This window comes from Lepisma saccharinum, chromosome 3 (genome assembly GCF_977018435.1).
Source record: "Lepisma saccharinum chromosome 3, izLepSacc3.1, whole genome shotgun sequence".
Classification (NCBI taxonomy): Eukaryota; Metazoa; Arthropoda; class Insecta; order Zygentoma; family Lepismatidae; genus Lepisma; species Lepisma saccharinum.
In genome coordinates, this window is record NC_139231.1 from 92,842,033 (window position 1) to 92,859,425 (window position 17,393).

Genomic DNA, 17,393 nt, shown 5'->3' on the forward strand with positions numbered 1-17,393 from the left:
AACACATAATATAAGATTATATGGGATTTATGAAACGTTTATAGAAGGGGTCCACTACCCTTCTCCTACATCCAACTTCGAAATTTCCCCTCTTTGTCTTCCAGACTTTATGATCTACGCGCTTTATTCCAAGAAATGTCCACTCTTAGCAATATACCAGAAACTCAAAATATTACTTTGCTTTCGGTTCGGAGAAGCGAATGGTTTCTCCTCCTTCCAGAAGATATTTTTACACAAGATTCCAGTCTCCAGTTTGGATTTACTGGAGCGATAAGTGTTCTTTCTGCTCAAATTCCAGTAACGGCTCGACGAAGTATATGGAGTGATCCATAAATCATAATTTGAATTACGGTATTCAAAGGAGATGATGAATTCTCTAGGGTTGAGGAACAGGTAAGTCTGGAGGAGATTTCGAGTTTTCTAGGAATAACGTCACCTTGTCTTACTATGCAGATCTTACATTTCAAAAGCTCGTAATCTTCTTCGGAACTCACTGAGTCATCTAGTCGAGTTTTAGTTTATTAACGTTGCATTTTGGCACTTTTGGCTAATCGCGTGACATGACTCCGTAAATGTAAGAGTTATATCAAAGTTCGATACCACAATCATCTACAGAACTCACTTCAGTACCTTAACATGGGACTGTTTTAGCTTTCGAAAACTCGCAATCTTCTCCACGGGTGTAAGGGATGGCTCTTTCAAATGTCAACCTCCCTCCCAAGTAGTACACTCTAGGCTGCGTCTGGACTCACAGCCAGTAAAATCCTCTGTAGGACCGTTTTGTGTCGTCCCTATATGTTCGTGATTGTCACATCATCCATCTCATCGTATCACCATGATTGTTTTCTTTCATTTACCGAAGGTGTGGATCGAACATACGATTGACTTGTAACAGCCACTCTAGATTCGATAACCAACATCGTGTTAGAATTGATAAAATATAAACTAGAAAATAGATAATATCGTAGTAAGACTGTTAATAAGTTATTGAAAGGCTGAGAAAGGACTTTACATATAACTTGCATATGACCGATTACTTAGGTGAAGGAATAATGTATACATACATTTATTTGCAGGGAAGAGATTACAACTACATAAAGAACGAGCAGAAGACAGACATACTGGAGGTAGATGTGATATTTTTCCTATGCAAAAAGTAAAGATGTGAAGAGGTTATACTAATACCCCTTCGCGTTACAACATTCCTTGAAGGCATAGGCATATGAGGGGCTACAATCTCGGCCATTTGTGGAGGTGATGTGATCAGCACCGCGTTCCGGACACCTCCCAGAATCTGGGTGAACCAAGAGCGCCATGCAGGGGCATTTCTGGAGAAAATCTCATCTGAAATCACCCATCCCGGGAATCGAACCAAAGTCTCCGCGTTCCAGACAGGCACTGTACCAATTTTTTTTGCCGTTTCCAATTTTTTACTCATTTCATAATACACATATTACAAAATTTAAGTTATCACGAGTCTTGTTGTGCTATACCTACTGTTTTACTCACATACAACTTTTAGGAATTTTGCATAATCCTTTAGATTACACTCATATTTAATATTCTTATGCCGGCTGTCATCTTTCATTCTTAAATCGGAACATTTACCCGTTGTAATGATGTAAAAAAAAATTTCATTTTCTAAATATACAGTATTTTCTAAGCATATTAATTCCGTCGCTCTTATTGGGACACCCTTGTATCTCCTACTTCTTGTTTCGAATTAAAATATACCACAGTAAATGAACTTTATTTGTTAAATGGTTTGGCAAAATATTTTGTCATACCATGTTACACGCCCCGTTGGGAGTTTGTTGCTCTACTTTCGTCAGTTGTGTATTTATGTCAAGTTCGCGTTGATACAAGTCGTTGACTTGCAGGTTTTGTATCGTACTTCCTGTTCCCAGTCGATAAATACATTCTACACTTGGTGTTAAAAGCTAAGCAGAATTCTTTGGTATAGCTTCCGTGTTCATGGGTAAGGTTAAAGGAATTATGTTCAGTATCGATCGAAGTTCTTTCGCTGTGTAGCTGTCTGTTGTGTCTGGAGATTACTTGTTTTCAACAAGGCCACTGCTTTCCACTCCATGTGCTCACATCTAGGTCACCTGACTTTCTATGTTGCACTTCTGTGTGATAAGCAACTCTAAATACCTGACCTTGCCACAAGAAATACGTAGCTAACGATCGCTGTCGTGTTACAAATGGTCTTGGTAGTGGAAAGGTGCTGCCACAAACCAAATCTTTGCGAACACCTACTGGACCACCCTTGCTCTTTCTTTCTATTGCAAATTGATTGATTGATTGATTTGTTGTTTTAAGTCCACTTTATGCACAGTAAGGCTAATTGGGACTGGACCTACAGTTTAAAGTGGGATCCGAACCACTTGTGCCTCCACCGGGTATTTCTATTGCAAATGAAGAGAATACTGTTGCCACGTGAGATGAGTGTTTGAGTTCTGGTTTTGAAATGGAACTTTTCTTTGTGTTTAAAAAAAAGATGTAAACATTTTAGAGAAGTTTGAATACTAACCAGATGTGTAGAAAGTGTCCTTAGAGTATGGGTGTTGAGAAACCAGTAAATCTGCATTTCAAAGTTTCCTTGAAATAATTCGTACATAGAATACAAACATGAGATTTGTGCATGATGTGCATTAATTATTAACGCGACAATATACCAAGTATTCAATGTTCAACAACACCATTTTATAGACAGTCCCTGGACTTGTTGCGCAAAAAATGGCCGACAAGGAGTTTTACGACAAGAAAGCTTATTTTGAGATTTCCTCTGCAGCGTTGACGTATAGACCCATCAAAACGGCGACCAATGGCATTGTACAATAGTGTAAATTCTTGAGAGAAATGTTTTGTGTGCAGAGAAACATAAAAACACCCCTGTTACAGAAATTCCCCTCTTATTTGAAATTTGATCGAGCAGCGGGGAATGTCTGATCAGCGATGCTAATAATATAAAGAGCTGTACGAATAAGGAAATACACAAACCAATTACGAGTCCTGGGCCTCACTTGTTGTACGGATATCGAGAACATTCTTAATGGGTATATGAATTCAACAGAGATGGAAGAAGTCAGTTGGAATCCGTGCCAGTTGAATCCACTGAGGAACATAATTACCTGATTTTGAATTCAGAATAATTAAAACAAAAATTATACGCACCCCGTTATCCTAATACATCCCTCAACTGCTGTTCTCACACAGTGTGAAAAATTAATCCCAGAGATCTTGTCTATAACTGCGTTAACCAACTATCGTCGAATTGCAGCTAGATCGAAAGCATTGATACGGAATTTCAATTCCTAATATTTCACAACAATTGCAACAATGCTTAACATGTTTGAAATGGGAAGAACAATTGTATACACGTATGTATGCTATAATGCATAAACTGTGAAAAAGCCTACGAAATTCCGTGATATCTTATTGAAAATAAAATGTATTCATCAATAACTAAAAAGAGAAGTCTTATTATGAAAATCTTTTGTCAACAGCGCTGTCTGGTGAACACTGCAGACTGAATATTTTCAGAAAGAAATGTGTTCTCGGCGACATTTAAATAGTGGCTAGAGGAGGACAAAAAGTGGTTCTCCAAGTAACCAGACAAAAATTTGTGAATTAAGTGTCTACGTATGTAATTGAATTGTAACGGTACGAATAATATATGAAAAGTCAGCAATTTGACTAACAAGTTACAAGTTGTCACGCGATACAGTGTCGTGGTTGTCATTGGCATTAACTTTTTTCTGTGGGAAAACTTGCTAAAAGCGATAGTAAGAAATGAACGTAGTTTAGCAGGTACATCGTCAAAGTGAAATCGGGAGCAAAGGACTTTCCTCTTCTCCTCAAATTATTTATGTATAGATCGAACACAAGGAAAAGAACCTTCGGTCAAAAGAGTTTGCGCATCTTCCCTGCCGTTCTCGGGACTTGGGTGCAGTGTTGCCAGGTCAGACTTGAAAAATTCGGGAGATTGTTTCTTCGGTAAACCAGAAGATCTGCTTAAAAGAATATTGGATAAATAATGTTCTCGAGCAGAGGCATGGGCGTGCGCACTGGCGAGCAAGTAGGCATTTGCCTCCAAATCTTGGACGGGTGCAGATTTTTTTTCTAGGGAGGGGCAAGCAATGTATTTTTCCAGGGGGAAAACGAGGCATATTACCCCGTAATAGTGCCCCCTCAAAAAACACCACTTGAGTTTAAAATTATCACCTTCCTGCATCCCTATTATAATAATTGGTATAAATTACTGTACTGAAATTAACTTATATGTCTGACATAATGTATATTTTTACGATAACATTTATTTTCCGGAAAGAAGGGAGGGTGGCGGGTGGCGGGTGGCGGGTGGTGGGTGGCGGCCGTCGTACTTACCCGTAGAGGCACATAAGCAGAATAGAAATAGATTTTGGGTTGGGATAAAATACAACCATCTAAAAATAGTAATATAATAATACTAATAATAATGTTTATTATTATTATTATTATTATTATTATGTCCTAACACAATTGAGTAGCATTTGGCATAATTTCACAGTGGTTCCATAGCAACAGTTTAATAAGGAAATCTCCCGATAAATCAATAGGACTGGCAACACTGATTCGGACCGCGCTGAAAGCTCCTCCCCCAGCCCTTCCCCACACCCGCGAGCGCGGTGCGGATCTGCGCAAGTCTTTTTTCCCTGTGATTTCACTATGGCACCATACATAAATATTGTTGTTGAAGCTGTAGTATTACAGGACCACTATGAAGGAAGGATTACTGTAAACCCCTTGAGGAGGTCAGTTCTAGCCCAAATTAGCTATAAAGTGTTTGTGCGTCGTGGTTGCATACATGTACAATATTTTATTTTCTGGAGCTTGTAGCGTCAAAATGAGGCTTCATCGAGCAAAACGTTATTTACAAAAATTGTCGGCTTTGCTATCCTCTACACGCTGTAGAGAAATGTAGTAGCTCAGTCGTTAGGGCGTCTGAATACCATGCGAGAGACCCGGTTTCGATCTCCGGCGGGGGAGAACCGGGATTCTTTCCACCTGTTCAAGCGGCTCCGGTGCCCACATAGCGTCGTATAAAGTGGGTACCTGGAGGAAACTATGGGGGGTAGAGGCGGCCAGGGGCGTGGTGGTGATCACATCATCCCCACATTCGGCCGTGATCAATAAAATGTGGGGCCCTAATTCCACACCCCCTATACGCCTTCATGGCGTGGTGCTAAGCACAGGGGAACACTTTACTTTTTTTCACTTTGAACATCCCATAGGGAATCATTTCTATTGTAAAATAATGATAAACTTGAACAAATAGATGAAAAGTCTTACATTTTACGTCTAAATAAACTGGGTTGCTTTCACCATCCCCTTCCAGGTTGCTTCCAACGCACGTGTAAATTCCTGCATTTGCTCTCGTCACTGACTGCAACACTAGGCTCTGGTTGCTGACTATCACACCTGCACTGGCATTATGATTTAGAGTAACACCCTGAAAAGAGGAAAAAAAACATGGTAAGCATGGAGTTTATTATGGAAGGAGAAAATACGCACAGAAAAGTACTAATAAGAAACACAGATTAGATAAAACCTAAGAAAAGGTTGTGTCATTGATAAGCTAATACGTTCTATCTAAAAAATAGCCAACACTGCGGATTTGGTAGGAACGCTTCTGATGATGTTGATTTCCTTTCTGTGGATCAGTGAGAAATTCAACAAAGCGTGGCGTCCCTCGTGGCGTACTGAATGGGTCCCGGGTTCGATACCCGGGTGGTTCGTATCTTACTTTAGACTGCAGAGCAAGTCCCGATTAGGCTCTCTGTGCATCAAGTTGTATTGAAACAAAAGCTCGAACATTCAAGATAGTGTATCAGGAATTATCATCTTGATACTAACCATTTTTATGTTTCAAAACATAATTTTATAGTGCCTCCACCGGGTATCGAACACGAGACCCCTTGATTACAAGGCAACGACGCTACCACTGTGCCATCGTGGAGGCCCAGGCAAATCAATTACAGCTTTGACATTAAGAAACACAAGAAAAAACAATTGGGCGTTACTACATGCTCTTCACTTACATTTCATTTTGTTGTAATTTAGTGTTTAAATTGTAATACCCGAATGCATATGAATAATAAGTCAAACAAATTGCATTCCGAACATACTCTATAATGGAAATGGGGTGTGGCGTGCTTTCAGCACTGGGTGTTTCCTTCAAAGGGACCTCCGTCTGGAACAAATGAAGACTTTGCAAAGTGCCGTAACAGGACAACATAAGATACTTGTATGACATCTGGCAAAATCTCGACTAACAGTTAAAATCAGGAACATAATAAATTACCAAACACACACACCAATAGATAGAGAGATAGACGCGGTGCTCCAGTTGCTAGGAGATCCCCCGGGGTCGATTTCAGGTCGTGAATGTTTTCAGTAATGTCCCTGCTGGAACCTGGGTTCACCCAGCCACAAATAAATGGGTACCTGTGGGCAACCATTGTGGATAAAGGCAACAGGAGTGTGGTGCTGATCACACCACTCCCGCAAATGGCCGAGACTGTGAATGTGTGAGGCTCCAAATTCCCCAATATTCCTTCACAGAATTGAACTGCTTAGGCGGATAGCTTTACCTCTATTAATTACCTTGTGGCTCGTGATGTTTTAGCACCAGGCTTCCAAGTGCATAATTACACTGTTCGGCAAAATTAAACTTTTTGTCGCTCCCATGCACCAAATCAGGTAATTCTTATAGATTTCGAGCTCCCGAGTTAGAATCCGCAACCCGTTTTTCTCCAAGACGTACCAGTTTTGAGGGAGGGGTGGAGGCGGGTTTCAATTACCACGCAAAGGTGCTATTCTCCCCCCATATAAAATTGCATGCTATCATCATAATTTCAATATAAAACAAGCAGATACAACTACATAAAGAGTAAAAGTTCAACATTTGCATGTCAATTGGTGTTCCTGCTCCTCTTGTAATTTGTAGAGGGTGTCTCACGTGTCGCATTCCAAAAGAAGTCGGCCAACATATTCACACTCCAATTCCCACGGTAGCGCCTCTCCATGGTAGCTATTTGTTGATGAGACCTTTCACCGTGTTCATCGGAGACCTCACCCAAGCTGTACTGTTGAGGGAAGAAGTCCAAGTGTCAATGCAGGAAATGTAACCTGAGGGACATATTACATCCCATGGTACGAAATGAAGTAATTAACCTGCCCACAATGTCTTTGTAATTAGGTGACTTATGATTCCCGAGAAATTTACTGCACACGTCTCGAAAGGCCTCCCTAGCCTCACGTTCCACATCACTTAGCTTATAAAGAAATGCAGGATCCTTCAAAACGTCTCTGATTTGAGACCCTGTATAAACACCTTTTTTCACCTTGGCCTCGCTAAGTCTTGGGAACAGTTTTCTGATATGAGTAAATGCTTCACCATCCCGCTTCAGGGCCTTGACAAATACCATCATTAGACCTAATTTTATATGGAGAGGTGGTAAGAATACTTTCTCCGAATCCACAAGAAGTTCATTAGCCACGTTCATCTCTCCTGGGACCAGTTGGTTCCTTGGTGGCCATTTTGTGATGGTGTACTGCTCTTTGGCTCGACTGTCCCAATGACACAAGAAACAGCAGTGTTTGGTGTAACCTCCTTGTAAACCGGTGAGGATGGCAATAACCTTAAGGTCAGCACATACACACCACTTAAACTGTTGGTAATTTAATTTCTGTAGTAGGTTCCGCATGTTCTCGTATGTTTCTTTCATATGCACAGCATGAGCAACAGGGTAGGCAGGATATTTATTGCAATTGTGTAGTAACTCTGCCTTCAGGCTAGTCCGCGACGAATCTACGAACAGTCTATATTCTTCAGTGATGTAGTCAAATTTCAGTTGTTCCATAAGCGACGGAATGTCACTGCAATACACCAAATCACCATCCTTTGTAAAATTAGGAACTAGGCTCACCTCTCTTTTTCTGTACAACGATATATTCACATCTCGGTCAAATAGATTCCATTGTTGAAGTCGTGATGCAAGCAACAGTGCCTTGGTCTTCGGAAGGTTTAAGTCTCTGATCAGATCATTCAGTTCTTCCTGACGTATCACATGTGGTTCCTTAGTGTCAGACGCTGGGGCGTAATTGGGATCTGAATGCGTACTCGAAGATTGTGCAACATCCTGACAAGTCGCAGGTTCTTCGTCTGATGAAACACTGCTCAGTGTGTATGAGTCTGGTGGTACGGGTACAGGCAGAACAACATCATGTGGGAGAGGTCTCCTCGCGGAATCCAAGTCAGGATTCTGTATTTTATGCTTCGTGTCTTTTGAGAAACCTGTAATATTGGTCAGGCAGAAGTAACAGCCTGCAACATGATCCCGGGGCTCGCGCCAAACCATAGGTACGGCGAATGGTATCGATTTATGTGTACCTTTGAACCATCCTTTTAGAGTACGCGCACACGAGTTACAACTTTGTTTGGGAGCCCAATCGCGATCCTGGTTGCCGACTTTACACCCAAAGTACAGGTGGTACGATGTCTTTAGGAACGGTGACAATGCCCTACTTTGCCCCTTGAAGACCACTTCCCCACATATGTAGCAGAATGAATCTACCGAATTTTTGCAAGTTCGTGGAATGTTGGTTTAACACAAATGTCAATATTTCATGCAGAAACATTTTTCCTTAACGATATAAACAGACACAGAGTAACGCGACTCTCTTACACCACGATCACCTCGGAAGTAAAATATCTGCTTCATGGGACAACTAAGTGGATGTCTTGGCACCTTTTTCCAGCCACATCCTGTTTGTCGTCTAGACAAGGGGGTGCCAACGAATGACCACAAGTTGATTACGAATCCTTTTACCTTGAAGGAAGCCGAGGTGACAGTGTAGGAAGAGTGTAACGAAAATAAAACGTTGAACTCCAATGTGCACAAATAAGCCTGCCACACATAGTTTAAAACTGTAAGATACCATTCATTTTAGAGACAGTCACTTATGGCTCATGGGACATCGTGAAAATATTTCTTCCAGCAGTAAAATGCAATATTATTCACATTTTTGTTTTGACATTTATCTGGAATTCTCAAAAAAATGTGTGTTGTGGCAGAATTCACTGGTTTTTTTTGGAGTGGGTGGGGTGTATTTGGATTTTTTTCTATTTCGGGGGGGGGGCGGTTGTGGGGGCAGGGGAAAGAATGTTCCTAGGATATAGTAACAATTCTTGGATTGAGGTAAAAATACACAATTATGCATTCCAAGCATAAAACATACAATTTCATTAAAAAAAATACAATTTTTCGGTAAATTTTTATGGAAAATGCCCCCTAAAAAAAACCTTACGTGCTGGAACTTTTTCAATGCGATATTCGTAATCAGCGACTCGAAATCTATAAGGTACACCATTTCATCCTCGTGGTAGGATTTTCATGCCGATCAGTGTTATTGGCCTGTGCAATTCTTAAAATAAGTTAAAATTGGCTGTTATGATGGCAATCAATACACTCGTAAATGCACTCGAGACAGTAGGGTTCAAATTAATGTTGTTCAGTCTACACCATAAGGTTCAATTATGTTCTATTTATTTGAAATTAACGAAGCAAGTCTCCACTCGAGAAATCTTAATTACGATAACCACTGAAGCAAATTCATCCGCTGTTCTTCCTCCTTCCATACTCAATTTACAGTCTGTAAATGAACGAATACGCTGACTGACGTAAAACTAAATGCTTCATTAAATACTTAAATTCCAGAAAATAAGATAATTTTGCTGGTAAAGAGAAAAATAAAGTACGTGCCAAAAACACAAGCATCCAATTTGTGTATCATTTGGATCATTAACGTTTTTTACACAATAGAAACCGTAATTATAAAAACATCAAAAGTAATTTAACGGATCAGGAATCAAGATTTGAAACAGTACGCTGTTTTCCATGCCTATGTTATACTTCATGTTACAATATAATGAGGAAATAGTCAATATTTCTTTAATAACATAGGACATGAATGCTAGTAAAATAGAAGCGAATTTGGAAATAATTTGTATTATTTATATCTCAGCACATCTCAGCTGAAGTGGACAAATTTGCAGTTTCACATTGAACCTATTCATCTCCACATAGCTTGCCGGCACGGTGATATTTTAGTGGATCACTTTACGTGAAAAAAAATCCGCATGAACGCCACGCGCAGGGATACATCTACAGCATATTTCCTAAATTATTTTCAAGTTGAATTGTGTTGCCATCTACTGACACTTTTTGAAACTACTATCTATTATTTTCCCATTACTGATTGTGATGTATTTACTGACTTTTCCTATTAGAGAAATGACGCAAAAGGAACCTATGCTAAATTGCAATGTGTGATGTATCTCTACGTCAGTGGGGAATCACCCGTTGTTCGTCTGTTAAGCAAGGTGTGTGCTAGTAGTTTGTTCCTACTGTATAGTTTTACAAATGTCCTTCGCTTTCTTTCTGTTAGGTTGTTCCAAGACCAGAACATCTACGTCTGTATTTATATGTTCCATCGGGCGACACCTGCTGACTCTTTGTCCAAAGTATCGCCGTGTTGTTGGTATCTTGATTAGTTTGTAATCATGTAACCACACCGAATTAGAAATATGGATGAGTATTTTGAGGCACCCTACCTGTGCATAATGTTCACTGGTAAAAAGCTTTTTCAATTTATTACTACTTCATTTGACATCAAATGTACAGTTACAACAAAAATTAGTTGATGTCATATAATATAATGCATGAACATGAAATCTGAATCAGTACCGAAACATTACGGAGAGAAAACTGAAAACATTATTATTCCTCTTGTTGATCACAATGGCGGCATTTCCAAACCTTGTAGTGAATACATGTGCATTCTAAAATGGCAAGAAAAATAGGAAAATTCATAAGACTATTTCAGCTTTGGTTATCTTCGGACTAAAAATTCATTAATAGAATGAGCTCCATTTATATTGCAATAACTGTAACATTGATAAATTTACAGACCAATGTTGATCAGGGGAAGTGTGTGTTCTCCCGAAATGTTACGTGAAAAGACGTGTCTACGCGCTTTTAACAACCTTAATATGACAGTACTACAAAAAGGTTGCTATGGAAATCTGAACTAACTGACGTTTAGTTCATAAATAAATAAATGAAAGAATAAACAACTATTAGTAACGACTTTTACTTGATGCATATCTTTCAAACTAGAGTGATAAAAATAAATGTAAAAGTGCACCATTTTACTTCAGAATGAAATAATGTGATGCTTGTACTGCAACGTAAGAGTTATTTTGACTATATTTTAGTTCATGTCAATCTGAATACGCTTCACAACTTCCTGCGCCATCTATTGACGCGATTAGGTCATTCTGCACATCAAGCCCTTTCCGAAGAGTGAATTTTGTTCAGAAGGCAGAGGGAGAGAAACCACCCTGCGAGTTAGTTCGCCCCATACAGAGAGAGAAATTTCATCATCGCCTCTGAGAGACGATATAGAAATCACTACTCACAGGAAAGGGACAGAGGACGATTAAAAGTAAACCCGTGTAACGTGTGGATTCCAGGACGAACGTTCTTGGGCTGATCCCAGCTCCTATATGCCGATGGTCTCTGTGTGCTTCAAATTGATTTAGCGTGTAACGCATTCGCGAGCATAGAGTTGCAATGCCTGTAGAGAAGATTGAAGTCGGTGAATCTGGCTGGAAGTTGGGGAAGGATGTAGGAAATTCATCACCGAGTCTCCATCTGGCGTTTTCTTTCTAATCGCTCCTGTAATAGCAATATTTTTCTTAAAAAAGTTAATTTTAATTTCCCATCGCATCATATCTCCTCTTAGAGAATCTAAAGCAGGTTTTAAAGACCTAATTGGTTGGTCAATCAATGGTTTACGAATTTGTAAATACCACTGCGCACGTCCCTGAAAACACTAGCTCTCGAAAGAACAGAATCTTCACCACAACTCGCATCAGTCTATGAAGATGAGACTGTGCTTGCTCTGGGAAGCTCAGAATATTCTCCATAGTTCACCCCGAGGCTAAAAGATGAGAGTGACGTTAGTTCTTCAAAGCTCTGAATCCCTTCCAGAAAACATTCGTCCTTAAAGATGAGAATCATGTTAACTCTCAAAAGCTCATATTCTTCTCTTGAGCTCACCCAGTCCCTGAAGATGAGGGCGATGTTAGCTCTGAAATTTTTCTCAGTTCTCAAAACCTACTTCAGTTCTTGAAGATGAAACTGCTATATATCTCGAAAGCTCAGAATCTTCTCCATATCTCAGTCAGTCCCTGAAGATGGAAGTGAAGTTAGCTGTCAAAACCTCGTAATATTCTCCGAAATTCACCTGATTTTACTCCAGTCAAATCTCTTCGTCATTCGTCACCGGAAAAAGTTCCAACTCAAAATTTAGGATCCGTAAGTAGAATTTCAAGCCTAAGACGGAACATTGTAACCGAATAGTTAAGAGTAAAGAAATATAATAATTTACCAACGTGTTGAAATCCAGGGATTAAGTTAGGTATTAAATAGGTAATATATAAGCCGCGGTGGCTCAGTCGGTAACGCGTCTGACTACCATGCTCAAGGTCCCGGGATCGATCCCCGGCCGGTTCAAATCCGGAAACTTTTCTAACGGTGGAAGCGGCCCCGGCGCCCACCCAGCGTCGAATAACATGGGTACCTGGGGGAAACCCTGGGGGGTAAAGGCGGTCAGGGGCGTGATGCTGATCACATCACCCCCACTCACGACCGGATCAAGAAAGTGTGGGGCGTTATCCCCACCCCCCCTATACGCCTTCATGCCGTGGTGCTATGCACAGGGGAACACTTTATCTTTTTTATATATAAGCCAACGAAAATATACAGGGTATCCACAAAGTCCTGCTACCATTACAATGAAACATAGCTCCTAAACTATATGAGATAAAGACATGCGGTTTTTGCAACGTGTTTTACAGCTCTCAAAGTTTTAATAAGTAGTGGTATTTTATTATTATTATTTAAATTTGTTATTGTTTTTTTGCAGATTATGTTGTGAGCGACAATGACGACAGCAAAGGGTGATGTTTTCTGATGAAGCCACTTTGCATGTGTCTGGGCATGTTAACCGCCATAACGTTCGGATATGGGGTTCTAAAAATCCTCACGTCATTCGTGAACATGTTTGAGTTAGACCTAAACTGAACATTTGGTGTGCTTTTATGCATGATAATCGGTCCATTTATCTTTGCTGAGGACACGGTTACAGGGGCTAATTAATTACTACGACATGATTCATGAATACCTACTCCCTCAGGTGTTGGAACTGCAGCCAAACATAATCGTCCAGCAAGATGGAGCGCCTCCTCATTGGTCTCTAGATGTGAGGGACCTTTTGGATAGACATTCTCCTGGGAGATGGATTGGCCGCGATGGACCAATCTCCTGGCCACCGCGCTCCCCTGATATCACCCCCTTTATTTTTTTCCTCCGGGGGAACGTCAAGGATCGTGTCTACGAAACCGCTGTTCCAGATCTTGTCACACTTCGTACACGGATTGCAGAAGTTCTCGAACAGGTTGATGCTGCAGCGTGTATGGATGGAGATCGAATGTCGTCTCGACGTCCTGAGGGCAACTAACGGGGCGCATGTGCAAGTGTTGTAATTGTAAATAAAACTCTGAGAGCTGTAGAACACGTTGCAAAAAACTGCAAGTCTTTATCTCATATAGTTTAGGAGTTAAGTTTCATTGTAACGGTAGCAGGACTTTGTGGACACCCTGTAGAAATCCAATTTCAAACCTATCTATTCCGAAAATACAACTAAATAAACACTTTTCTTACACTAACATGTAAGGCTGTTGATTTATTGCACACCTTATCCAACACAATCCCCGCCCTCCAACCACTGACGTCAAGGTGAAAGGGATTCGTTCTTAGGTTAGCATATTAGGTTAAGATCTCTTAGCATTAACACGCATACATTTTTGTGACACCACAGGTCGAAGGGTGGGGTGGAGCTCAGTGGACGGTGCGAAAAGTGAGACCTGATTGACATTTTAATAAACTTTAAAACAGGAAAAGTATAAAAACGTATATGAACAATTCTGTCCATAATTTTGTTCCCCGATTTCAGTCTAGTTCACTAGATGTCAGTGTCTATATTGTGATACTCATTTGTTCTTAGTTTGTACTGAATTTAGTTAAAATAAAATAAACGCTGTTTCGTTAAGAATTTTGTTTCCATTACATGTTATAAAACAAAAATTAGGCTATGTATCTGATTCAAGAATCGAAATACTGCGGTGCCAGGCAAACTCAGAAATGTAAGGTTTATGCAATAGTGGTCATTCAGTGGATGATAATAGCGTGAAAGCTCGTTCTGAGAGGAGCAGAGCAAAACACTATCAGTCTAGGTATTTGCAATGGAGTGTTTACTTAAACCCATCGGCAGCTCTAACCTTTAGCACTTGCCGGGTAAATTGAGGAGACGATCAAGAGAACAATTATGTTCCATGATTCACGTTGTTAATGAACACACTATTCTCTCGTGGAACTCACGCAGTGCGGTTTTGTGGACATATACGAGGGGATGTCTGAACGTGGTTCATTTGCTCTAAATAGTAAAACGATTTTCTCTTCTCTGTTTGCTGTAAGAACGAAGTTAAAGTAAATAAATACACGTGGATTCTGAGAAATTCCATTGGTTGTTCGAATATACTGTGCAGAAATATTGCTCGTACGAATATATTGTATACAATAAAGCCACACCACTTACTGTAGTTTCTATATTGAAGTTGGGAGACCTTATATTATGATATATACGGCTACGACCAATATAGGCAAAGTAAAACCAGAAGTAACGAATACAAAATAAACTTTTCCCCAGAATTTACATGGTTTCATTTGAATTAACTTATTTTTCCAGTTGGTAGATAATATCGTATCATCCATAGCATTTCTGAATAATTCAGTCACTCTGCAGCTGGTAGAAAAGTCAAGGATGTTTCAACTAAGCTTTGAGGTATTGTACATTGTTGGAAGATTTGAATGGTAAGAAGAGAAGGGAGGAAGAGTTAAGTGACGGGAATGAACGAATGCTTGGAGCAGGGGAGAGAGGTTAAGAGATTGTGGTTTTCGGAGAGAGGACAGTTGTTGTTTAGGAGATCGAGAGAAGAGAGTTGAATCTTGGATCTGGGAAGAAAGGGTTGATCTTGGACCAAGTTGAGTGTGAGTCTGTTGAACCAAGTTCAGGAGAACACTCAGTTTTTGGACTCTAAACGATTTCGCAACCAGGGAGATGTCATTCGGAGTGAACTTATCAAGAATCAGTTAAAAAGACTTTATGTGCGTATGAGCCTAAGGAACACCTATTTGATGACATCTACAGGACGAGACACTTAATCCCTTTTCATTAATCATGAACGTGCTGATTTAGTCGTAAAGGTATTGAACCCAAATTGTGTGTGCCACCTTTCATTTCTGTGTTTACCAAGATTATGTTTATTGAACATTCTTCGCATGCTCTACGGAAGCCTAACCTACTTGTTGGGAAGTGATGCATTCCAAGATTCGATCCCGATGCGATTAAGGTAATGTTGAGGCACCGTGAGTTGGTGCTGTTCGTGGTGATAAACCACGCTTAAGAGTGTTGTTTTACGATATGTACATTAAGTTCAGGATTTTGCCACTAGATGGTAGTAAAGTTTAGTCCTATATTTGTCATTTGTTTTATGTACATAGGTATTGTAACAATGGCCACTGTATTGTGGGAATGGATACAAAAAATGTTTCTTTAAAGTTACACCATGTTGTGAGGAAAGATGTAAGTTCGCTTAAAATTCACTGGTCCTATTTCAATCGTAACAGCTGTTAAAATGATCTCTGTTTTCTTTACATTTAAGTACTTTATTGAACGCAAAGATAATTACATGAGTTTCAACTGGAAAATTGATTTTTGTTAGGATGAACGTAACCACATGAATATAAAAAATACATTTTAATATTTAACCAAAAAAAGCAATTTAAATAAGAAATGAGAAATGATTGAAAAATTAAAAAGAATCAACGTCTACATCGACAAAATGTGACTGCACACATAACTACACTTAATTACACATTAGTGTGATGGTTTCCAATAATATGTAAGCTATTAAAAATAAATTGGCATGAGTTCTAAGAAAAAATACATTTAAAAACATGTTCCAAGGTCACTTTATGCGACAAATTGGGGATGGACCTATAATTTAAAGTGGGTATCAAACTATTTTTCCATTTTCCTCCAGCAGGGATCGAACGCGAAACATCTTGACTACAGGGCTTTAAAGTTACAACTACATCTTTGAAAAGGCCCTTTAAACTGATATGAAATTACGTGACATATATGTCGAGCGAGAGTTGTGGCTGTCTCCCGAGTTCTTCCCTTTCTGGAACTATTTACATTAATTGTTCCTGTTAACGGACAATTTTGTAAAACTGTAATATTATTAACCACACCCTTTTGTCATAATTTATCATTGTGCTGGTGTTTGGTGTCAATTTGGAAGACACACTTAAGGATATACCCAATTATTAATCTCATTTCCTAACATGTCCGGCACGATAAAAATCAGCAATAATAAGTTTTAATAATATGACGTCAGATGGATCTTCTTGGGTTATGCCAACATTAAACGCATTTTTGCAGAGAAAAAGCATACACGTTTGTCTATTTTCGCACACGAAATGGGGACATTGGAACAATTTGGTGCACGCATTACGCAACGAAATGCCAGCAATTCTGGCCGGAAGCATGGAATCGGCATAATAACTGGTGTGCAGCGAGTGTTGTAACAATAACAGTCCCTATATATTGCACAGAATGGACGCTTCCCTGTTATAAAAAGTTAAGTGTCAGTTAGGTCGTGAAAACAATGGCAAAAATGGAGAAGATATAGGCCCACGGACGGCAAGAATGCCATCTCTAATAGCTATTGAACAAGTGGGGGTAAAAATAGTTTAAGAGTGTATTTGCGGTTTTTTGTGTCGTTAGGGAAGAGCTGCGCAAAAATTCCCGCCAAAATGGAAATGGGGATATGTATTCCGTTACACTTTACTTCTAGCTCCCTGGTAATGTATTAACCAGAATATCTGAATGTTTTCTCTTTTTTCAAAATATACGATTGTTTAATGACTTGGTGTTTTAAGTCCACTTTATGCACATTAAGACTAATCGGGTATGGGCCTACAGTTTAAAGTGGGATCGAAACCACTATGTGCATCCATCGGGTATCGATCCCGGGACTCCTTGAATACAAGGTGACGATGCTACTTGCTGCTGCTAAAATATACGAGGTTTCACTGAAAAGTGTGTCTTAAAATACAAGAACATGCCAACATCGTTACACGGTTGTCCAGCAAATG

General features: G+C 39.7%; 1 protein-coding gene across 3 annotated transcripts in view; it reads right to left on the minus strand.

The window, feature by feature from the left end:
- Positions 1-17,393, minus strand: part of LOC145985239 (adhesion molecule nephrin-like) — an 807,500-nt gene that overhangs the window by 37,469 nt on the left and 752,638 nt on the right. For all 3 annotated transcript variants that reach the window (XR_014441408.1, XM_083119010.1, XM_083119009.1), the window contains exon 9: positions 5,335-5,494. Coding sequence is in view for 2 of the 3 variants with exons in the window: in XM_083119010.1 (XP_082975136.1) it covers positions 5,335-5,494 (160 nt within the window). In the remaining variant the exon portion in view is untranslated. The remainder of the gene's footprint in view (positions 1-5,334; positions 5,495-17,393) is intronic.